The sequence below is a fragment of the Hypanus sabinus genome, chromosome 3, assembly GCF_030144855.1.
Source record: "Hypanus sabinus isolate sHypSab1 chromosome 3, sHypSab1.hap1, whole genome shotgun sequence".
NCBI classification, from domain to species: Eukaryota; Metazoa; Chordata; class Chondrichthyes; order Myliobatiformes; family Dasyatidae; genus Hypanus; species Hypanus sabinus.
In genome coordinates, this window is record NC_082708.1 from 116,781,915 (window position 1) to 116,808,073 (window position 26,159).

At 43.2% G+C, this 26,159-nt stretch overlaps 1 protein-coding gene across 1 annotated transcript in view; it reads right to left on the reverse strand.

Moving 5' to 3' along the window:
- The window catches only part of LOC132391596 (uncharacterized), a 37,536-nt gene that overhangs the window by 2,044 nt on the left and 9,333 nt on the right, over positions 1 to 26,159 (reverse strand). The window contains exon 6 of the mRNA XM_059964998.1: positions 13,916 to 13,988. Coding sequence (XP_059820981.1) covers positions 13,916 to 13,988 — 73 coding nt within the window. The remainder of the gene's footprint in view (positions 1 to 13,915; positions 13,989 to 26,159) is intronic.

Here is a 26,159-nt window from a genome sequence, read left to right on the forward strand (position 1 = left end):
GGATAAAGCAGTGCGACAAGTTGGACAGTGCAAGCATCAAAGGTGGGTTTTCAGTGTACAGCTGAGAACTAACCCCCCCCCCCCCCCCACGTATTTGTATTAATTCATACAGGCACAGCACGTAAAAGGAGAAAGGATAGAGTTCTGTGCGATTTAAGCAAACACTGTTGCAACAAGGGATGAGTTGCCGATGGTTAAGAAAAAAAAAGTTGTGTAGAATCAAACCCATCTCGATGAGAGAGAAAACTTTGTTTGATTAGCAGCATAAAAGGGTGCAGAAAGGATACAGAGAAAGGTGGCACAGGAGTACAGCGGATGACGTAACACTTTACACAGTGCCTGCCATTGATTGGAATCCCCCAGCTGTCCGTAAGGAGTTTCTATATTCTCCCCATGACTGATTGTGTTTCCTCTGGGTGCTCCAGTTTCCTCCCACGTTCCACATGAGGTAGGGTTAGTAAGTTGTGGACATTTAATGTTGGTGCTGGGAGCATGCCCAGAGCACGCTGTGTTGGTCATTGACGTAAATGACACATTTCCTGATGTAAGTATGACAGATAAAGCTAATTCAGTCTTTTGGGAGATCAGTAAATGAGAATGAGCTTTCCAGAATCACAATGGGATTTTATTTGTTAATTTTGTATGGGTGGGGCCTGTAACACAAACTATTGCCACACCATGTCTCAGCTGACCATCAAACATTAATTTGTACCAACTCCATATTAACCATTTTATTCTCCCCACATTCTCAACAGATTCCCTCAATTTTACCACTTGCCTACACTCTGAGGGCAGTTTATGGCAATCAATTAACTTAAAATTCTGCATGTCCTTGGGGTGTGGATAGAAACTGACAACCTACGTGGTCACAGATAGACCCTACAAACTCCACATGGACAGCACAGTTTGAAACTGTGTCAGAAGAGCTGTGACACAAACAGCACAAGAGGTCATTATTGATGGTCAGCTTAGAAGAAACATGACTGAGTGAATTCAATTGTGAATTTCTGGGAAAGAAGGGCACAGATTTTGAATTTGACAATGTGGACAAGAACATTAAAGAGGTTGAGATGGGATGGTAATTTCTCAGAAGAGCCAAGTAGTAAATGATTTTTTTTAGATCATTTGAAAGAGGGAAGTAATTCCAGAGAGAAAATCACACTAACAATATCAGCTAATGTGGTACCGGCAAAGGAAGTTGAATGGACAATAGTTTGTTAGAACTTGGTCAAAGAAGCACCAGGTAGGTCTCATGGACATGGCAAGATCCAAGAGGGAAAATGACTGAGGAAAGAAGTTGAAGATGCAAGCTCAAGCAATGGAAATTTGAGAATCTTAGCCCAATAAGCTAGGGCATGGAAGGAAGTGGATGATTTTACTCCTTTTGAAGCTAGTAGGACAAGTGGATAAATCTTGTCCACTTGAATGCTGGAGGGACTCAGCAGGCCAGGCAGCGACTATGGAAAAGAGTACAGTTGATGTTTCATTAGGACTGGAAGGAAAGATGAGAAGTCAGTGTAAGAGGGTGGGAGAGGGAGGAAAACATACATGGTGGAAGGGTGAAGTAAAGAACTGGGAACTTGATTGGTGAAAGAGACAAAGGGCTGGAGGAAGGGGAATCTGATAGGAGAGGGTAGAAGACCATGGAAGAAAGGGGAGGAGGAGGATCTCCAGAGGGAGATGAAGGGCAGCTAAGGAGGTAAGGTGAGAGAGGGAAACAGGAATAGGGAAGGGAGAAGGGGCAATTGCCAAAAGTTTGCAAAATCGATGTTCGTGCCAACAAGTTGGAGGCTACCCAGTGTGGTCTCATCGCAGCAACAGAGGTGGCCATGGACTGACATGTCAGAATGGGAATGGGAAGTAGAACTAAAATGGGTGGTTTCTGGGAGATCCACTTTTTCTGGTGGAACAATCTCCCAGTCTATGTCATGTCTCATCAGTTCACAGGAGGTCATACTGAGAGCACCAGATACAGTAAATGACCCCAACAGATTGACAGATGAAGTGTCACTTCACCCGGAAGGACTGTTTGGTAGTGAGGGAAGAGGTGTGGAGCAGGTACTGCATTTGTTCTGTTTGCAAGGATAAACACCAAGAGGGAGATCAGTGAGGAAGGGCAAGTAGCTAAGGGTGCGTGTAGGGAGCAAACCTCATGGAGAGCAGAAAGTGGGGTGATAGGTGAGGACAAGAGGATCCCTATCCCTGGTGTGGTGGTGGCAGGATAATTATACCTCTTTCCACCCTGTGACTTGTAAAAATACCATCCCCCTTCTCTCAGTTCCTCCATCTCCACCACATCTGCTCTCAGGACGAGACTTTTAATTCCAGAGACAATGAGGTGCCCCCCTTCTAAGAAAGGGCCTTTACCAACATCAAAGCTGCCCTCACCCCCTCCTCCCACTGTCACAACAGGGTTAGGCTTCCTCTTCTCCTCACCTACCGTCCCACTAGCCTCCACATCCAGCACATAATTGGATCCCACCACCGAGCCACATCTTTCCTCTCTTCCCACTTTCTGCAAGGATTGCTCCATGGTCTCCTGTGTATGATAGGTGTCTAATTCTCTCAATAGTGATATGCCTGCAGCCCCCTCCTTTGTGAGAATCACAAGATCACTGTTGGGTTGGGTTGGGTTGGGTCAGGGGGCCCAGAAAATGAGAGAGAGACGTGCGGAATGTCTCGTTCCCCAGCGATGTAAAGCTACGGGACATGGCCATTGTCTCTGGAAGACAAATTTGTGGATTGAAGATACTGTGCTACGTGGATGCCCTCAGGCAAAGTGGGCTGGTTGAGGAAGGGATTGCATCACCCCAACCTGTTTGATATCTGAGACCCTGTGAGTCAGGATAAAAGAGGGTCTGTGGGAACAGCCCCTCAGACGCACCAGAAGAAACGTTAGTGTTCCCGTAATCGGGGATGTCATTTTGAAGGAGGCCACTTGCGTTCAGTTCCGTTGCCTGGGACTAGTGGCTTGGAACTCGGAAAACAGCTTTTAGCTAACAATGGGGAAACCAACTCCCCCAACTCAATGTATTGGCATCATAAAAGACCTGGGCAAGTTTAAACCGTCTCCCTCTTAAACCCAAAATGCTGCAGCTTGAACGAACTAACAGTGACTTTTATATTTCCATCGGACAATACATTATCCCCTAGACAACGATAGCGCTATTTCTTATTGATTGTTATTATACCCGTGCTTTTAGATTTAGTATTGATGATGTATATTATCTGTATGTTTGCATTAATCTTACTTTTGTGCCCTTTTTTCAATAAATACTTTTAAAAATAGTACCATCAGACTTCAATGGGCCTCTCTATCTTTGCTGGTAAGTGACCCAGTTACGGGGTTCGTAACAATAGCCAATAGAAATTAACAGGTAACAGAATACTGTACCTAAATGGTGCCCTGGACCACCATTCTACTCAATTTCTCATGGTTACAATTGATCACTGAGAGTAGACTATGTTGCACGTTATGTAACTCATTAACAAGAGGTAATCAGGGAAGAAATGTGCTGTACTGCTGGAAAACGGATGAAAATAATTGGAAAAGTTGTTCTAAATAATAAAGGATAGAGAAGCATTAGTTGCAATAAGGGAGGGGACAAGGTAGACTACTTCTGCTTTGTGTGTTCACGACATCCCACAACTTCACCAACGTGACCGTGGTAGAAGCAAGATTAATGATTGAGACATTGTGTGTTGCCTTTTCATTTGTTCTCCGAACTATTGTGAAAATGTCAGTCACATCACTTAACATTCCCAGTGGGAGTTGAGTGGGAGAAGTCCAGATTTACTGTTCTGCAAAATCTTTGACTAATTAGTACTTGTGTCATTTCGATACTTGCATCAGAATAGCTATTTTTAACAACCTGTTACGTTATTAAGTTAATAACCCATAAATTGAGTTGTATTGTGGTACAGTCCAGTATGAAGGCATTATTGTCATACAGATTACTGTACCAGCCATGGTAGTGTAGTGGTTAGCACAACACTACTATAGCTCAGAGCTTCGGAGTTTGGGGTTCAATTCCAATCATATCTGTAAGGAGTCTGTATGTCCTCCCCATGGAATGCGTAGGCTTTCTCCAGGTTCTTCGCTTCCTCCCACAGTCCAAAGACCTACTGGTTAGTAGGTTTATTGGTCATTGTATATTGTCCTGTGATTAGGCTTGGATTAAATTGAGAATTGTGGCAGGCACAGTTCAAGGGACCAGAAGGACCTGTTTTGTGTTGTATCTCTAAATATATAAAATATAATTCTCAGCCAGTAATGCTGAACACATTATTTCATAAAGCACCACAGTATAGAAACAGACCCTTATTCTTCCCATACCTGGACCTGGACCATGCATACCCACCCCCATTAATATATTTATCCAAACCTCTCAAATATTGAAATCAAACCCGCATCCACCACTTCCTCCAGCAGCTCATTCCAGCATCTGAGTGAAGGAGTTCTCCCTCAAGTTCCCCTCAAATACTTCACAGTTCATCATAGTCAATGACCTCTAGTTCCAGTTTCACCCAACCTCAGTGGAAAAAGGCTGCTTGCATTTCCCCTATCTATAACCCTCATAATTGTGTGTAACTCTTTCAAATCTCCCTTCATTCTCTTACCTTCTTGGAAATTAACTGATTCAATCTTTCTCCATAACTCAAGTTCCAGCAACATCCTTGTAAAATTCCTCTGTACTCTTTCAAACTTATTGATATAATTTCTGTAGGAAGGTGACCAGAACTGCAGATAATAATCAAAATTTGGTCATACACAACTTCAACAGAACATCCAAACATCTGTACTCAATACTTTGATTTATGAAGGCCAATGAGCCAAAAGCTTTCTTTATGCCCCTATCTAACTGTGACGTCACTTTCAAAGAATTATTAATCTGTAGTTCCTAGATCTCTCAATTCTAGCACACTTAGTGCCTTGCCTATCACCGTGCAAGTCCTACCCTGGTTTGTACTCCCAGACTGTGACACCTCACACTTGTCTCCATTAAATTCCATCTGGTATTTTCAGCTCATTTTTCCAGCTGGCCCTGATCCCACTGCCTTCATACCAATCTTGGTGTCAAATGCAAATTTGCAGATCCAGTTCACTACATGATATAGATGACAAACAACAACAGGCCCAGCACCGCTCTCTGTGATACACTAGCCTCAGGCCTCCAGTCAGAGAGACAACCATTTACCACTGCCCTTTGGCTTCTCCCATGAAGCCAATGTCAAATCCAATTTACTACCTCATTCTAACTTCCAAGCAACTGAACCTTCTTGAACAATCTCCAATGTGGGACCTTGTCATAGGCCTCGTCTGCAGAGAAAACATCTACTTCACCAACGGAGAGTCTGGCAGATGGAATGCAATATTGGTAACTGCTAGGGTTTTCATTTTGGAAGGAAAAATGGAAAATCAGGCTATTTAAATGGTAAAAGATTGCAGCATGCTGCTGTGTAGAAAGACTTGGGAGTGCTTGTACATGAATCATAAAAGGTTGGTTTACAGGTGTAGCAGGCTGTCAAGAAGGCAAATGGAATGTTGGACTTCATTGCTAGTGGGATTGAATTTAAGAGCAGGGAGGTTATGTTACAACTGTACAGGGTACTGGTGAGGCCACACCTGGAGCAATGCGTGCAGTTCTGGTCTCCTTACTTGAGGAAGGATATACTGGGTTTGGAAGGGTGCAGAAGAGGTTCACCAGGTTGATTCCAGAGATGAGGGGGTTAGACTATGAGGAGAGAATGAGTCGCCTGGGTCTGTACTCACTGGAATTCAGAAGAATGAGAGGACATCTTATAGAAACATATAAAATTATTAAAAGGTTAGATAAGATAGAGGCAGTAAAGTTGTTTCCATTGGTAGGTGAGACTAGAACTTGGGGACATAGCCTCAAGATTTGGAGAAGTAAATTTAGGATGGAGATGGGGTGTAACTGCTTTTCCCAAAGAGTGGTGAATATATAGAATTCTCTGCCCAATGAAGCAGTGGAGGCTACCTCAGTAAATATATTCAAGACAAGGTTGGATAGACTTTTGCATAGTAGAGGAATTAAGGATCATGGGGAAAAGACAGGTAGGTGGAGATGAGTCCATGGCCAGATTAGCCATGATCTTATTGAAGGGTAGAGTAGGCCAGACGGGTCAGATGGCCTACTCCTGCTCCTATTTCTTATTTTCCTGGTAACCTCCTTGAAAACAATTAGTTAGACATGACCTATCGTGCACAAAGCCATGTTGATTATCCCTAATCAAGTCCTGTTTATCTAAATACTTATATATCCAGTCCCTAAGAATACTTTCCAAAAATTTGCCCACTACTGTGCCAGGCTCACCAGCCTGTAATTTCCCAGCTTATTCTGAAAGCCTTTCTCAAACAACAGAATAACATTAGCTATCATCCAGTCCTCCGGCACCTCAGCCATGGCTAAATTTGTTTTAAGTATTTCTGTCAGGGCCCCTGTATTTTCTGAATCAGCCTCCTGCAAGGTCTGAGGGGACAGCTTGACAGGTCCTGGGGACTTAACTACACTAATTTGCCTCAGGACAGCAAGCACCTGCCTTCTCAAATCTGGATACAGTCCATGACCTCACTGCTGTTTTGCTTCAGTTCGATGGACTCTGTGTCCAGACCCTGAACAAGTACATAACTTTTTAAAAAAATTTAGGATCTGCCTCATCTCTTTTGACTCCACACATAGATGACCACTTTGATGCTCAAGTGGATCAATTTTGTCTCTTCCTGATTTTTTGCTCTTAATGTTTCTGTGGACATCCTTTGTATTTTCATTCCCCTTGCACAACCTCATGCCTTCTTTAAGTCCTCCTGATTTCCCTCTTAAGTGTTCTCTTGCATTTCTTACACACAAGTGCCTCATTAGTTCCTTCCTGTCAATTCCTGTTATGCACCTCCTCCTTTTTATTAACCAAAGCCTCAAAATTCCTTGAAAACCAAAGTTCCCTAAACCTGTAACTTAGCCTTTTATTATAACAGGAACAAATAAACTCCGTCCTCTCAAACTTTACTTTTGAAGGCCTACAACTTACCGAGTATACCTTTAACAGAAAATGACCCATCCAAATCTACACCAATCCTTGGCCTTTCTCCAATTTAGAATCTCAACCCTACTCCTATACTTCTCCATAGTTATCTTGAAACTAATGGAATTATGATCACTAGATCCAAAGTGTTCTGTCACCTGATAGGGACAGGATAGGGAGTTTGTGGAGTGTCTAAGGGATGTATTTTTGGAACAGCTTGTGCTTGAGCCAACCAGGAACGAGGCTATTTTGGACTTGGTGATGTGTAATGAACAGGAATTGATAAGTGATCTTGAAGTAAAGGAGCCATTAGGAAGTAGTGATCATAACATGATAAGTTTTTATCTACAATTTGAGAGGGATAGGGGCAGATCAGAGGTGTCAGTGTTGCAATTAAATAAAGGAGACTATGGAGCCATGAGGGAAGAGCTGGCCAAAGTTAAATGGGCGGATGCCCTGGCAGGAAAGACAGTGGATCAGCAGTGGCAGATATTCTTGGGCATAATACAAAAGATGCAAATGCAGTTCATTCCAATGAGAAGGAAGGATTCAAAGAGGGGGAAGGGGCCACAGTGGTTGAAAAAGGAAGTCAGAGATTGTATAGCATTAAAGAAAAAGAAGTATGACAGGGCTAAGATGAGTGGGAATACAGATGATTGGGAAAGTTTTAAGGAACAGCAGATCTTAACTAAAAAAGCAATACGGAGAGAAAAAATCAGGTATGAGCTCAATCTAGCCAGGAATATAAAAGGGGATAGCAAAAGCTTTTTTAGCTATGTGAAGAGAAAGAAGATAGTTAAGAACAATGTTGGCCCCTTGAAGAATGAATTGGGAAAAATTGTTATGGGAAACAGGGAAACGGCAACAGAATTTAATGCGTACTTTAGATCTGTCTTCACCAGGGAGGACACAAGCAATCTCCCAGATGTATGGATGGGCCAGGGTCATAAGATATCAGAGGAATTGAAACAGATTGACATTAGGAAAGAAACTGTGATGAGTAGACTGGTAGGACTGAAGGCTAATAAATCCCCGGGTCCAGATGGTCTGCATCCGAGAGTTCTAAAAGAGGTGGCTCAGGAAATTGCGGATGCATTGGTAATCATTTTCCAATGTTCCTTAGATTCAGGATCAGTTCCTGAAGATTGGAGAGTGGCTAATGTTATCCCACTTTTCAAGAAGGGACGGAAGGAGAAAATGGAGAACTATCGCCCTGTTAGCCTAACGTCAGTCGTGGGGAAGATGCTTGAGTCCATTATTAAGGACGAAATAGTGGCACATCTTGATGGCAGAAATAGGATTAGGCTAAGCCAGCATGGATTTACCAAGGGCAAATCATGCTTGACTAATCTGTTGGAGTTTTTTGAGGGTGTAACAAGGATGTTAGACGAGGGTAAGCCAGTGGATGTTGTGTACCTAGATTTTCAGAAGGCATTCGATAAGGTGCCACATAGGAGATTGGTGAGTAAAATCAGAGCTCATGGCATTGGGGGCAGGGTTTCAACATGGATAGAAAACTGGTTGGCAGATAGAAAGCAAAGGGTAGCAGTGAATGGGTGTTTCTCGGACTGGCTGGAGGTGACTAGTGGGGTACCACAGGGCTCTGTATTGGGACCACAGCTCTTTACGATTTATGTCAACGATTTAGATGAGGGCATTGAAAACTATATCAGCAAGTTTGCTGACGATACTAAACTGGGTGGCAGTGTGACATGCGAAGAGGACGTTAGGAGAATACAGGGAGACCTGGATAGGCTGGGTGAGTGGGCAGATACTTGGCAGATGTCATTCAATGTGAATAAATGTGAAGTTATCCACTTTGGAAGCAGGAACAAGAGGGCAGACTATTGTCTGAACGGTGTAGAGTTAGGTAAGGGAGAAATGCAAAGAGACCTAGGAGTCCTAGTTCACCAGTCAATGAAGGTGAATGAGCAAGTGCAACAGGCAGTGAAGAGGGCAAATGGAATGTTGGCCTTTGTTACAAGGGGAATTGAGTACAAGAGCGAGGATGTCCTTTTGCATTTGTACAGGGCCCTGGTGAGACCACACCTGGAATATTGTGTACAGTTTTGGTCTCCAGGTTTAAGGAAGGACATTCTGGCAATTGAGGAAGTGCAGCGTAGATTCACTAGGTTGATTCCTGGGATGGCAGGGCTGTCTTACGCAGAGAGATTGGAGAGATTGGGCTTGTACACGCTGGAATTGAGGAGATTGAGAGGGGATCTGATTGAAACGTTTAAGATAATTAAAGGATTTGATAGGATTGAGGCAGGAAGTATGTTCCAGATGTTGGGAGAGTCCAGTACCAGAGGGCATGGATTGAGAATAAGAGGTCAGTTATTTAAAACAGAGTTGAGGAAGAGCTTCTTCTCCCAGAGAGTTGTGGAGGTGTGGAATGCACTGCCTCGGAAGATGGTGGAGGCCAATTCTCTGGATGCTTTCAAGAAGGAGCTAGATAGATATCTGATAGATAGGGGAATCAAGGGATATGGGGACAAGGCAGGGACTGGGTATTGATAGTGAATGATCAGCCATGATCTCAGAATGGCGGTGCAGACTCGAGGGGCCGAATGGTCTACTTCTGCACCTATTGTCTATTGTCTATTGTCTGTCCTGTCTCATTCCCGAGTAAGAGATCCAGTATTGCACTCTCTCTAGTTGGGACCTCTATATATTGATTAAGGAAAGTTTCCTGAAAATATTTGACAAACTCTATCCCATCCAGTCATTTTACAGATTAAGAATCCCAGTCAAAATGTGAAAAGTTAGAATCTCTTGCTGTCACAACCTTATTTTGCTTGTGACTGTGTGCTATCACTCTACAAATTTGCTTCTCTAAGTCCTTCTGACTGCTGGGTGGTCTATAATATGATCCCATTAATATGGTCATCTTTTTCTTATTCCTCAAGTCCACCCACGTGGCCTCAGTAGGTGAGCTCTCAAGCCTTCCAGGTGAGCCCTTGTCTGAGCATTGCCGTGACATTTTCACAGACTAGTAATGCCACCCCTCGCCCTTTATCACTTCCCCCTCTATCATGTCTAAATCACTGTACCCCAGATGCCAGTCCTGCCATTCCTGCAACCAAATCTCAGAAATAGCTACAATATCATAATTCCGCTTGGCGATACATGCTGTCCGCTCGTATGCCTTACCTACAATACTCCTTGATTAAACTAGATGCAATTCTCAGCATTTTTTCCACCATGTTCAACCTTTCAATTGCTGTCTATGTATGTTGGCTTTACAGCATCTATTCCCTACAACCACTCCACTATCTGCCCTGGCACTCTGGTTCCCAGCCTAATGCACCACTAGTTTAAGTCCCGCAGAACAACACTAGCAAACCCTTCTCAAAGATAATGGTCACCCTCCAGGTCAGGCACAGACCATCCTATCTGTACAGGCCCCACTTTCTTTGGAAGAGCTCGAGTTTAATTGTCATTTGGCCATACACATGTATAAATACAGCTAAATGAAGCAGTACCCCTCCAGGGTCAAGGTGCAAAACAGATGACCAACAATTGCACACAGCATACTGCGCACTGCACACAGAGCATATGGTTACGATGGCAGAGAAACAGAAAAATATATGGTCCAAGTCCCTGAGTGGCATGACCTATAGAATGATGGTGCACGGGGTATTTTCCTGGAGCCATGTTTCTGTAAGAACAAGCATGCAGCAGTTCCTCATCATGCACTAGTGCAGCCGCGGACAGACATAGTCCAGATGATCTTCCACCGGGCAAACACTGGGGGGCAGCACTGATCGATAGGCCAGCATGCCTGCTACACCCCTGCTCTCCATCACACTGCCACCAGCCTCTCCTTCCTCGGATGTCACCGCAGGCCTGGTCCGTGCAGCAGCCGAGGACACTCAGCTACCCAGCCACCAACCTCACCGCTGAATCGGACTTACCGATATTCAGCAGGGTCTTTCAATCACCAGAAAAACATCCAAGACAATCACTCGCACTGTTTGTCGGACTGCGCAGCACCCCCAATGCCTTCTTCCCTGGATGGCTGAAACAAGTGATGCTGCAATATGCAACAAGCCCGTGCTGAGTAACTATCTGTTGGGATAGACCTGTAATACTTGGTGTACTTCATATCCAGCAGTGTCTTGTAATGATAACAAAGATGTAAAAAACAAAATTACACGATTGGCTGGACCCAGAGAGACGGCTGCAAGTGCACCATATCTTACCGAATAATGAGAGCCCAATGATCCAAATCTGAAACTCTCCCTCCTGTATATTCTCCACAGTCACGTGTTACACTGTATTATCTTCCTATTTCTTGCATTGCTCGCACATGATCAGGTAGCAATCCTGAGATCACAACCCTGGAGGTACTGTCCCTCCTTGAACTCACTTTGCAGGTCATTGTTATCCTTCCTGGCTATGTTTTTGGTGCCGATCTGGAGCATGACCTCTGGTTGGTTCACCCTCTACTTTACAAACGCTATGGACTTGATCTGAGATGTCCCTGACTCTGACACCTTTCCATGGAACCCCCGTCTTTTCACCTAACCAATGAATCCCTTATCGCTAACTGCTCACCTCTTCTTCCACTTCCCCTCCTGATGGTCCCTGTGTCCTGCACTTTGGGTGTAATTGCCTCCCTGTATCTCTGTCAATCAACCCCTGAGCTTCCTGCCTCCCAAATGATCTGGAGTTCGTTCCAGCTCCATCTTCAGGGAGCACTTCTTGCAGTTGTAGTCGTCAGGGACACTGGAGGTCTCCCTGCCTTCCCACCTCCTGCAAGAGGAGCATTCCACTGTCCTGCACTCTACTTGTGCAATGTGAGAGAGAGGCTCAGGAAAACCCTGTCACTCTCACTTTCTCACATTTTTCTCACTTGCTTTACTCTCGTCAACTCCATTCTTGCGGATAAGTTACAGAATCTAATTCAGTGAGAATCAGCGGAGATGTGGGAGAAAACTGAGGAACCCAGAGGACTACAGACAATATTGCAAACTCCACGCAGAGGTCAGGACTGAGTCCAGGTTGCTGGAGCAGTAACACCTGCTGTGCCACTGTCCCACTCTGTTATACTGAGGCAATTAACGTTACATCTGAAGTCAATGGAAGGAATTTGTAAGCAGGGTACTTTGTACTAAGGCGACCACGTAGTTCATTCAGTACTAAAGATGAGGGTTAGAATTTGTATTAAAGTACCAACTCCTTGTCTATAAAGGTTTTCACCAAGCAATATGTTGGAGATTTTACAATTACTGTATCTTCCAATAACCAAGTGTTCTGCTTTGTGTTGAAAATTATGAACATATATTATGGAATAAACACAACTGTCCTTTTCCTGGCAAGTGAGAGGTCAGGCATGAAGATTAAGAAAGACAGGTTTATAAAGTGTAACAAGGTAAGCATCTTCACACAGAGAAATGCCGAACAATGGAATTAGTGGCTGAGCGTTAAGTCTACAGCAAGGATTGGTGGATGAAGGAGAAGGAAGCAGATCAAATAGCTGAATACGCGATACACACCATGTCAATATACATTGATAGGAGCAGCACAATTACTTTTATTTTCATCTTCCATATTTGCCTTCTGAGCTGGTCCACTTACACAGAAGTTCTCTCACTCTCAATTAAGATAAATGAAATGGTTAATTTGGTGACAAAATCTCAAATCTAAGGTGAAGAAAATAAGGGAAGTCTGAAAGATGTTTGCAACCTTGCCAAGAAAAGTGTATAAAAATGGGCAACATAAGCAAGGATCACATTATATTTCATTGCTGGTTCATTCAATGATCCTTCACTCTCTCCAAACCATAAACTCTAATAATTCCCTGAGAATGGATGTCTTCTAAAATGCTCTGATTTTCCTCCTCTTGCCTTTCTTAGGTAGAAAAATCACACACAAATTGTTTTAGCCACCAGGAATACTTCCAGAGTGAGAGGAAACTTGGATAATTCTATTTCAAAACATCTGTGATGTCAAGTCAAGTTTATTGTCATTTAACTGTACATGTATAGGTCTATTTCCCAGGATGTAGTTCACATAACACAATAACTTCAGAAAGTAAGAATTAACTCTACAAATGAATTGTGCATAGATGAAAAAAAATGAAGTGCATAAGTTATATATTGTAGGGTACAGTAAAAATTATCTGGTGAAACTTTGAATATGATGTGGCAGGGAGTTCAGAAGCTACTGGCCTGAGGCAAGAATCTGTTTCCATCCTGACTGTTCTTGTCTTTATGCATCATAGTCTCCTGCCTGATGGCAGAAAGTCAAAAAGGATGCTGGACTGTTGGGTGGGAACCTCGATAATACAGTATCTCTCAAAAACAAAGGATGGAAATCACCATCTAGTCCTGGGTACTTCTCATCCCTTATACCCTTATTTTCTTCATTACTTTCAATGTGCTTTCATTAATTGTGAAAATTATATCTCCTTGTCCACTATTAGTTTTCTTCATTTATTGGTTTTCTTCCACTACTGTAAATACTGAGGCAAAGTAGCCAGCACCTACTTATTTTAACACTGTCGTCAGTGATTCCTGGACATCCACTTTATTGATATAATTACTGTTTGGAAGAAGCTTTACACCAAGATTATGCTTGGACTCCAGAATGCACTGCCCTCATGGGTGACGGAGACAGGTTCTTACCTAGCTGACCATTTGAACTGCCATGTTGTGGAGGTGCTGGTATATAGAACTGGCACAAATGGCCCCCTGGATAAGGTGGGTGGCCAACTATCCTGTTTCTGTGCGGTACAATTCCGTGAATAATCTCAAATAAGTCATATTAAACTTGACGCTTAGTGTAAAAGATAAAATACCTGAAAAGCAAATTGACTTTGGAAAAAAAAGTTACTGATGGTTCTTCCAAATTGATAATGCTTTACCTTGTTTTGTAGCCTTCTGCAACCAGTGATTTAATGAGGGAATGCATTCAGGCTTGATAGATCTAGGTAGTACCTGATAATGAAAAACAGAAATTAATTTAGGCAACTGGAGTATATTCATTAAACCAAGTTCAGCAAAAACCAATATGATATTTTTGTCATTGAAAATCCCACAATGGATTATACACTTTTCCACTTTGTTACCTTGATAGTCCATTAGCAGCACACAAAATGCTGGAGGATCTTGTGTATGGGAGGGAAATGGACGCTGGCATTTGGGTTGAAGCCCTTCATCAGGAGTGGAGAGAGAGAGAGAGAGAGAGAGAGAGAGTCTATAAAAAGATGGGGGGAGAGGGCAATGTAAGAACTGGTGGGTGAGGGGAGTGAGTGAAAATGATATATAAGGTGATAGGTGGGGGTTACAAAGGGCTAAGGATATAGAATCTGGGAAGAAAGGATGGTGGACTATTGAATAAAGAGAAAGAGGTGAGGACGGTGTACAAGTAGGTGGAATATGTAGGTGCTAGACAGATCAAGAAGGTAGGGAAGAGAAAAAAGATAAGGTGAGGGGTCTGGTGCGATAAAGGGGTAAAAAGGGACCAAGAGGGGTAGCAATCAGTTAACTTGTTTTGTTTATGGTTTTGGATTGATTCAGTAATGTTGGCTTAGAATGGTAACTTACTAATTCTTGGTGAGTCAAGATGACATACGGAATGCAAAAATAACCTATAAGGTTATTCCTTAAATAAATATATAGGTTATTCCAAAAATAACCTATAAGGCCCATTCAGTCTGTACTGGCCATTAACTAATTTTTTCAATTAATGTGAAGACAAGCTGACAAAATTTTGAATCATTAGGTTTAACAATTTGTTTAAGGTTTGCACTTTCAACAAAGCATTGCTTCCACTAAAGGGCATTGCAGTGTCAATTGACCATAAATTCAAATTGTAATACAACATCTAGCCCGTACCATTTTAGAAACAAGAGCATTATCAGCTGAGCATCCAGTGGGAATTAATCAAAATAATTAATTGGGAATTTTCCAAGACTCAAAGATCACTTTGGCCTTTAAGCATGAAATGTGATTCAACAGGAAACCTATCCAATGGAAAATCTTCAACAATGCATTGGTCACATTGTGTGCTGGGAAATGCAACACTTGGCTATCTAATGTCATAATTGAGAGAGGTAAATTGAATTTTTAAAAGTCATTCATGTAAGCTTTTGCTTTTTGATTGGAGAGGCTGCTTAATCTCAGAGAGTAGCATTAGAGTCAGAAAGTGAAGTGAGTGTAAGTAACCCTATCAGTGAATAGCTGGATAAAGATGAGTTCATTGTCCTATACACCAATGTACCATGGAATGCTCACAGAGTAAACAGTATACATGGTAATAATAAATATTGCAATGAATGCAGTGACAAGTGCACAAACAATGGAGTATAATAGTGCGAACTGAGGTGTTGCAAGAAGAAATGATAAAGTCACAGTAATGGAAGAGTTGGAATTAAGACTTTGAGAACATAACCACACCACTGGGAAGAGGGTTTGAAAGAGATGATTGGCTAGAAGTCCGATGAGAGTGGGAGAAATGTTCTTTAGTCTGGACACCTGGGCTTTCAAGGTCCTGCATCTTCTCCTAGAAGGTAGAAGAGAGAAAAGGGAATGGTCAGGGTGGCAGGCATTCCTGACTGTACAGTTAGCGTTCCTGATGCAAAGCACGGTCAGGGTGGCCGGTGGGTGGATGTGACAAGCCTGGGATGGACAAGGTAGTGTTTACTGTTCTCTGAAGGTTGTGATGGCCCAGATTAGAGCAGAGCAGCAGCCGTACCAGTCTGCAATACACCCATCATGGTGCTTTATACAGCACATATGTAGAAATTCAAGAGAAATTGCTGATTGAAATTTAACAAAATAATTGTGTTCCTCATGAACAATAGACAATAGACAATAGGTGCAGAAGTAGATCATTCGGCCCCTCGAGTCTGCACCACCATTCTGAGATCATGGCTGATTATTCACTATCAATGTTGGCAGAATTACAACATTACCATTTTGGAAACATTTTGAACAGTATCTATAGATTAGTGTCAATCATAATACAGGTCAATCGTGACCATATACATTGGAAAGAAAATCACATGCTGCTTAAAAATGTGATACTATGGTTCAGCACTAGAGGGCACCCTGGCACAAAACCTACAAGTTCAAGCTCAAGTTTAACTGTTATTCAACCATACATGAATAACCATGAATACAGCCAAACGAAACTAACAGATTACTCTGGGGCCATGGTGAAGAACAAAGTACCAACAGCCATACAATCATCAGAAGGCACACATAGCACATATAAAATAAGAGAACAAATTATAAGATGGTATTTGAACAAATTAAGCACTGGGCCAGATTGGAAAGGGTGAGTACATGCTGACTCGAGGCAGTGCTCAGCTCACTGCTCAGCAAGGTTTACTTGTCTCTGCGCTGAACTGCCTGCAAGTGATGGGCATCTGGACCAGCTGCAGTGTTGACTGACTTCATGGCTGTAAACTCACTATTGTGAACCTTAGTTCTGTATGTTATTTTCTTATGTTTTATTGTTGGCACATTTGTTCTTTTTGTTTTGCACATTAAATGTTTGACTGTCATATTGTAATGGGTTCTATTGGGTTTCTTTGTTTTGTGGCTGCCTGTAAAGAGAGGAATCCCTATGTTGTATAGAGCATACATATATTTTGACCTTTGAAGCACATAGAAGATGGCAGTAAAATACAGACACACAAAACATGTAGTCCAAGTCCCTGAGTCCATGGAAGTTACAGCAGTCTGCAGACACAATACAGCTTGTCTTCTGCCAAGTGAACACTGGGGGGCAGCATTGACTTCAGCATGGACACTGAGAGGATTGTCATAACAAACAAATGAAAAGGTTAATTTTCTCATTTTTGGAGTTTATAAGAACAAGGGATAATCTTATTGAAACATAAGATTAAGAGGGGGTTGGTGGTAAAGGATAAATGTTGAGATGTTGCGGCTGGTGAGAGAATCTCAACTGAGGTAACAAGACAATGGTGCAGATATACATCGCTGAGTTTCTTTGGAATTTCCTCTCGCGTGGAATGGTGAATCTCTGGAATTCTCTTCCTGGAAGCTGGGAAAGGCTGCATCATCGGAGGTGGATAATATATTTGAAAGACTGAGGACTGTCACAGAAGAGGTGTGGATGTCTGAAGCAGATCATCTATGATTATATTGATTACCTATTGAATAGTGAAAGGCCTTGATGGAGTGGATGTGGAGAGGATGTTTCCTTTGGTGAGAGAGTCAAAGACCAGAGGACACGGCCTCAGAATAGAGGGGCGTCCCTTTAAAACGAAGATGTGGAGGAATTTCTTTAGCCAGAGAGAATTTCTTTAGCCAAAAAATCTGTGGATTTTTTTGCCACAGGCAGCTGTGGAAGCCAAGTCTTTATGTATATTTAAGGCAGAGATTGATAGATTCTTGATTGGTCAGGGCATGAAGAGATGCAGGGAGAAGGCAGGAGATTGAGGCTGAGAGGAAGATTGGATCAGCCATGATGAAATGGCGGAGCAGACTCGATAGGCCAAATGGCCTCATTCTGCCCCTATATCTTGTGGTCTTATATTGAATAGATGGAAGGCTCCTTGATCCTATTTCCTTGTGTGTTCTTACCATCCACACAAATCGATCCTTGTATTGAAACCACACTATCAGTGACATCTTCATGTATCAGTGCACAGAATTTTGACTCAGAGTGCCATTGCTGTAAGAATATAAAGAATAGGAGCAGAAGAAAGCAATCAGCCCTTCATTCATGCTTCTTCATCTCCGTGCACTATCCTACACTAACCTCATATTCAAAGGTTCAAAAGGTCCAATTTAATATTGGAGAAATGTATACAATAGACATCCTGAAATGCTTTTTCTTCACAAACATCCACAAAAACAGAGAAGTGCCCCAAAGAATGAACAACAGTTAAATGTGAGAACCCCAACCCCCCCCCCCCAGCTCCCCCCCTCACGTGTAAGCGGCAGTGAGCAACGATTCCCCCCCCCCGGCAATAAAAAACATCGACACCGCCACTGAGCACTCAAGTGTGAGCAAAGCAACAGCAAAGACACAGACTTGCAGTTACCCCAAAGACTTTGCATTTCACCCGGTATACAACAAACCACGGGGTCTCTCTCTCCCTAATAGGGTATCCCCCATTTTCATAGCGAGCGGGAGACATAACGACAACCCGCTGGTTTATAATGTTAAAAGTCCGTTTTGTCGCTTTTTACAAGCTCTGTGCCCGAGGATCGCAAAGATCTCGGGTCCTCGAGCCCACAGCAAAAGATTTTCCACCCTCCCTGATGACACACGAGTCGCCTGCCATGACACAGACCCTCGATCCACTCATCATATTCTATTCCTTCATATTATTAGTAGCCCTGATCAACTGGGACTTGGGGTGGTGTGGGGGGGGGCAAATTTCTAAAGATTTAAAATCAACCTGGTGGCTATTTACTTTGATCTCTGTCCTCATTGGCTGACCCCTTATTCCGATGCTGTGGTTACAGATTCCTCATCTGAATCAGCTCTCATCCCTCCAAACTTGAGAGTGTAGTCTTCTCACTGATGAAGCTACCGTCCCAGGAATGAGTCTGGTGAGTATTTGCTGCACTCTTTATCACCAGTATGCTGGGTATTTCAGACGTGGTCTCACACATTACGCGGACGGAGTGAGAACACTCTGGAGATTGGAAGTCTTGGCTATTGTAGCAGAGCCAGGCATCAGCTGCTTCCTCACTGGTGGGCTTTGTGGAACTGTTGCGCATCGATTCGATTTCAACATTTAAGGGAAATTTAGATAACTATATGGAAGACGTGCAAATAGAGGGCTACGGTCCAGGTGTAGTTTAGTAGGTCCAAGCAGAATAACTGTTTAGCATGGACTACCGTATATGAGCCAAAGAGCCTGTTTCTGTGCTGTACTGATCTGTGACTCAATGGCTAAGTAATAAAGGGTGTGTCACGTCCTCTGTTTGTTATTTCCTTTCTCCTAGGCAGGATGTGAGAGCATCCTTCAAGGGGGTGAGCCCACAGAGAGTATCTGGCCTGGCAGTGTACCTGGCCAAGAACTGAAGACCTGTGTTAACCAGCTGTCTGGAGTGTTCACTGAGATCTTTAACCTCTCGCTCCAGCAGTCTGAGGTACCCACCTGCTTCAGGCAGGCTTCAATCATTCCAGTGCCTGAGAGGAACGTGGTAACTCACCTCACAATCATCCAGCAGCAACCGCATCTCCTCCACGGTCACCATCAGCAAAGGTGCACCTCAAAGCTGTGTGTTCAGCCCCCTGCTCTACTCGCTTTATGCTTACGACTGAGGCTAAACGCAGCTCCAATGCCTTATTCAAGTTTGCTGACAACACCACTGTTGGCCGAATCAAAGGTGGTGATGAATCAGCATGTTGGAATTCTGGCGGAGCGGAGCCACAACAATCTCTCACTCAATGTTAGCAAGATCAAGGAGCTGATTATTGATCACAGGGAGAGGAAACGGGAGGTCCATGAGCCAGTCCCCTATATGGGATCGGAGGTGGAGAGCGTTAGTAATTTTAAATTCCTCGCTGTCATCATTTCAGAGGATCTGTCCTGGCTCCAGCAGGTAAGTGCCATTACAAAGAAGGCATGGCAGCACCTCTACTTCCTGCTTAGAAGTTTGCGACAATTCAACATGTCATTTACAACTCATAAACTTCTATCGATGTGTGGTGGAGAGCACACTGACCAGTTGCATCGCGGCCTGGTATGGGAACACCAATGCCCTTGAAAGCCTACGAAAAGTAGTGGATACAGCCCAGTCCATCATGGGTAAAGCCCTCTTCACTGCTGACAAACTTTGACAAACTTCTATAGATGTGCAATGAAGGGTAGATTAACTGGTTGCATCACAGCCTGATAGGGGAACACCAATGCCCTTGAATGGAAAAGCCTACAAAAAGTAGTGGATACAGCCCAGTCCATCACGGGTAAAGCCCTCTTCACTGCTGAACACATCTACAAGGAGACCTACGTGCAACACGCTGGATGAACTCAGCAGGTTGGGCAGCATCCGTGGAAACGAGCAGTCAACGTTTTGGGCTGAGAATCTTCGTCAGGACTGAAGAGGGAGGGGGCAGCGGCCCTATAAGGAAGGTGGGGGGAGGGTGGGAAGGAGAAGGCTGGTAGGTGCCAGGTGAAAAACCAGTAAGGGGAAAGATCGAGGGGTGGGGGAGGGGAAGCAGGGAGGGGATAGGCAGGAAGGGTGACGAAGGAATGTAAGGGGAAAGCACCATGGGTGGTAGAAGAAGCCTATGACCCTATGACAAGGTTCTGGTCCTCTTAGAGGATCAGCCAGTTTGTTTGGTGCAAATGTTGCAGTGAGTTTAGTCTGCATAACATTCCCCATCTCCTCGAAACTTGCAGTTCACCAACATAGATAAAGCCGCTTAGTGATGGATTACCTAGCTCACATCTGAGTCTTAATGCCCACTAGGCTCTTCTGGAACATTTTTTGTATCTTTATCTATGTGGAAAGCCAAATTTCTCCAGACCTTCCTCTTAACCATGTTCAGACACCAAGATCAGCCTGGTGCCTCCCCTCTGTACCATCTCCCAGTCTGAACGTCTTTCCCTATCTGATGGAGCCTGTACTTGAAGAATGTTCTATGCAGACCGAACACCACACCACTTAAGCCCATTTCCATCATAATTTAGCAAGCTACTTCTTAAATTTTGACACAAGTTGAACACTTGTCACACTTAGGAACGTTTGTGGAAAAAATTGTGCCTGTCAGCATCCTGGTAGAGAGATTAAAGTTCACAGTGAAACCCTACTGAAAATATACGTATAGGGCAGGCAGATATTAACATTAGTCTGTGCAACACTGACGTTTTGCTACTGTTGTTGCCGTGGCTTTGGAATTCAGTGCAGCAAATATCTGCCTTGACCATGCAAGTGAAATAATAGCTCAACTAGGGTCAGAGAAATTGGCCCTCCAGTCCACTCCATCCATGCAGACATTAAGGAAAGGATTCTCATTCTTATCTGGTAAATATGTGACTGACGTAGGCTACAGTATTTGGTCCCTGTCCAACTGTATTAGTGTTTCTCTTCTATATTTAATGTCATAAAAACTAGCGAATTCAGGAACACATCCATATTACAAAAGAGAAGACGCTGGTGGACTTGAAGTACATTATAGTGGAAAAGCCCTGGGGGGAGGGGTTCCCAGCCTGAGGTCCACCTACCCCTGGGTTAATGGTAATTGGCAACAGGACAAAAGAAAAGGGGTGGTAACCCCTGCCCTGGTGGTTGACAATTTGGGAAGCCAGTGAAGAAATTGCTGGATCCCTTTAGGATATCACTGCATCATTATTAGCCGTAGGTACCAGAAGACTGGAGGGTGGCAAATGTTGAACCTTTATTCAAGCCGGGCTGCAAGAACAGGCTGGGGAACTATTGAGCAGTGGAAAAGTTTCTAGGAGGAAATGTGAGGGAGAGGATCTACCTGCATTTCAAAGGGCAAGCACTGATGCAGAGCAGACTCGATGGGCCAAATGGCCTACTTCTGCTCCTACATGTTATGATGGGCCTAGTCAGCATGGCTTTGGGTCTCATGATTGAGGTCTCGAATAGGTGAGAAGAGATTTATTGATAACAGAGCAGTAAACATTCCCAACGTAGACTTTTGTTGAGGTCTTGCATGATAAGCCATTCTGGAAGGTTAGATAAATTGGATCCAAGGTGAGCTAGCCAATTGACTACATAATTGACATGGAGTTAGAGGGTGGTAATGGAGGGTTGTTTTTTAGGTTGGAGGCTTGTGACTACTAGTGTGCTATAGGGATCAGTGTTGGCTCCTCTTGTCTGTCGTACATATTAAAAATTTGGATGGGAATGCAGGTGGCAGGGCTATTAATTTTACAGCTCTCTCCAAAATTGGTGGTGGTGCAAACGGTGAAGAAGGTTGCCCCAGATTTCAACAGGATCTGGACCAACTGAGAGAGTGGGCCAAGGGATGGCAGATGGAATTTAATTCACACAAGTGCGAGGTGTTGCATTTTGGGAAGTTAAACCAGAGCAGGACTTGCACATAAATGGCAGGGCCCTGGAGGGTTGTGGAACGGAGAAATTTGAGGTACGTGCACTTTGGAGGCATTTGACACATTTACCTTAGACAGGGCACTGAGTACAAAAGTTGAATTGCTATATTTAAAATCAAGTGGAGCATCGATAGTTAGAATGGTTACAGTCCTTCTCCTAGGGTAGGTCAGTCTTAAACTAGAGGACATAGATTTAAGATGGGGCGAGGGGAGATTTATAGGGGACCTAAGGGGGAGATTTTTCACACAGAGTGTGGTGTGTACATGGAACGTGCTGCCAGAGGATGTTGTAAATGCGGCTACGATTACAATTATGGTGTCTAAAAGAAGCAGTAAAGGTTTAGAGAGATATGGGCCAAATACAGGCAAATGGGATTAACTTGGGTGGGCACTGTTATCATCATGGACAACTTGGCCCGACATGCTGCATAAATCTAGGACTTTTATGGTTGCAGATGAATAATTTCACCCTCACTATAAATGAGGCAGAGCAATGACTGTGATGCTGGGCCAGAACTGAGCGGACTTCACCTTTCAGAACAACCAAACAACAGCATCCACTTGATCTATTAATAAAGCAATTAGGTTTATGCTTTTAAGAAAATGAACTGCAGCACTTTGATAATATTAAACATGAAGCAAAAGAATTAATCACCACAAGATAAATATCACCACATAAAGAATCAGCAAGTGATGTAACCGATTTAATGAAATGTAATATTGCTGATCAGCTATTAGTCTTCAGATCAGACTGCTTCTTCATCAACTTAACAACATAAAGGATTTCTTCTCCACTGTTAGAGAATTAGAACATACAGCGTTAGCAATTCGACCCACCATGTTATGCGACATTTTAATCTACTCCAAGATCCATCTAATCCGTCCCTGTCACATTATTTTCCATTTTTTTTCATCTGTGTGCCTATCCAAGTGTCATTTAAATGTCCCTAATGTACCTGTCTCTACCACCGTCCCTAGCATGGCGTTCAATGCACTTATATCTCTATAAAAATCTTACCTTTGACATTCTCCCTGTACTTTTCTCCAATCACCTGAAAAGTATACCGTTCATATCAGCCATTACCGCCCTGGGAAAAGGGTGCTGACTGTGCACCCTATCTGTGCATCATATCATTTTAAACACTTCTATCCAAAGACAAAAGCTCCAGCCTGCTCCATTTGTCAGCATAAGACATGCTCTCCTATCCAGGCAGTATCCTCGTACACCTCCTTTCTAATCCCTTTAAAGCTTCCACATCCATTGCGACCAGACTAAACACAATACTCTAAGTATGCTCTAACCAGTTTTATAGAGCTGTAACAATACCTCATTGCACTCGACTTCAATCACTTAACACACCATGCACCTTATAACAGCCCTATCACTTGCGTGGTAAATTTGAGGGATCTGTAGACGTGGACTCCAACATCCCTCAGTTCCTCCACACTATTAAGAAACCTTGTACCCTACTATCCAGTTCTGCCTTCCAAAGTGAATCGCTTCACATCTTTCTGGACTGTCCTCCAATTGCCATTTCTCAGCCCAGCTTTGCATCTTATCAATGTCCTGTTGTAACCTACAACAACCTTCCATACTATCCACAACTCCACCAACCTTCGTGCCATCTGCAAACTTACTAACCCACCCTTCCACTTAGTCATCCAAGCCTTTATAAAATTCACAAAGAGCAGGGGTCCCAGATCAAACCTGAGGGACACCTCCGACCACTGACCTCCTGGCAGAAAATGCTTAATCTACAACCATATGTGGGAAAGCACACAGCCCGGGTTTCCCTGGATCCTATGCCTTCTAACCTTCTGAATAAGCCTAGGGTTGGGAACCTTGTCAAACATCTTCCTAAAATCCATATACACTACATCCACCACTCTACATAGTTATTTTGTCACTTCCTCAAAAAGGTCAATCCACCTTGTGAGGTATGACCTGCTCCTCACAAAGCCATTCTGACTATCCCTAATCAGACTATGCTTCTCCAACTAATTCTAATCCTGTCTCTAAGAATCCTCTCCAGTAGTTTGCCCACCACTGATGTAAGACCCACTGTTCAATAATTCCCAGGGTTATCCCTACTCCCTTTCTTGTGTAGGAATAACATTTGCCATCCTCTAATCTGATGTTCTGTTGCTATGGCCAGTGAGGATGCAAAGATCACCTCCAACGGTGTAGCAATATCTTCCCTCACCTGTCACTTGATGTTCAGCCCCAGGGACTTATCCACGCTAATGTTTTTCAAAAGTTCCAAAATATCCTTTCTTAACCTGGTTATGTAACAGCACCTGTTCTGCACTGATTTCACATTCATCAAAGTCCCTCTTACTGCTGAATACTGAATCAAAGTATTCACTAAGGACGCCCCTACCTTCTCCAACTCAAGGCTTATGTTTTCTCTTTTATCTCTAATTGATTTTACCTTCACTTGAGTTGTCATCCTCCTCTTTCTTCTTCAGGCATGCGTAGAACACCTTGGGGTTTTCCTTAATCCTACTCTCTAAGACCTTCTCATGTCCCCTTCAAGTTCTCCTAAGTCTCTTCTGAAATATGCTTAAGTATGCTACCTTCCTTCTGTTGACTAGGTGTTCCACTTCTCTTGTCCCTCACTCTACCATCCTTTCCCTACTTCGAAGTATCAAACCTATACAGAACCCCAAACAACCACGTTTCCATTATACATTTCCCTGAGAACATCTGTTTCGAAGTTTCACTCCCAAGTTCATACCTAATAGCAGCTTGATAAGCCCTCCCCCACTTCAATAGTTCTATACTGCCTGCTTCTATCCACCTCCAAGGCTATGCTAAAGGTCAGTGAACTGCGGTCACCGTCTTTGAAATGACAGATCTGACACTTCATCTGGTTCTTTGCCTAGTATCAGATCCAGTATGACCTCTCCTCTAGTCAGCCAGTCTATATATTGTATCAAGAGTCCTCCCTAGAAACACACAGCAAATTCAACCTTCTCTAAAACCTCTTACACTAAGGAGGTGCCAGTTGACATTAGGGAAGTTAAAGTCACTTATGACTACAACCCTGGTATTTTTGCACCTTCCAAATTCTGCATACCTACTTGTTCCTTACTGTCCCTGATGCTTTGGGGGGTGAGGATGGTCTATAAAATACTCTCAGTAGAGTCATCGCTCCCTCCCTGTTTCTGACTTCCACCCACACTGACTCCATAGACATTCTGTCCATGACAACCTTCCCTTCTGCACCTGATTAGCAACGTTTTACCTCTCTCCCTGTCCCTTTTGAAACATCTAAGCCCCAGATTATCCAGCAGCCATTCCTGCCCTTGCGACAGCCCAATTACTGTAATGGCCACATTGTAGTTCCATGTACTGACCCCTAACCTGTTCATCACTCCATTCCTGAGACTTCTCACATTAAGATAGACAGCGTTCAACCCATCCAACTGACCGCATTTATGCCCAATCCACTGCCTATCCTTCCTCACAGCCTGTCTACACACTGCATCTACCTGCATACCAACTCTGACCTATCACTCTGTTACCTATCCCCCGCCATCCTAATTTAAATCTTCAATACCTCTAGCAAACTTGCCCACAAGGACATTGGACCCTTCAAGTTCAGGCGTAACCCATCCTTTTTGTACAGGTTATACTTTCCCTAGAAGAGATCTCAATGACCCAGAATTCTGAATCCCTGCTCCTTGGACCACACATTCATCTGCCATATCATCCTTCTCTTACCTTCACTTGGCACAGGCAGCAATCCAGAAATTATTACCCTTCAGGTCATGTTTATCCTTCCTTGCTCTCTTTTGTACAAAGTCTATCTGATGTTTGTTAATAAGGCCGTTCACATGATATTTATACTTCATCTTTAATATTGCTGGATGATAGAATTTGATTTATTTGGATCTGGAGAAGTCTAATGATGATTCAAAGTTACTGTTAAAGTTGCCGATACAAGTTAAAGGTAGCTATATTTGTAGCTGTACAGGACATTCAGAATAACAGTCATTCCTACCTTTGTACAAGTACAATTTGCACTCAGAAACGGAGCATATAAAATGCAAATATTACTGATAACATGGGAATACAATCTTGAGAAAA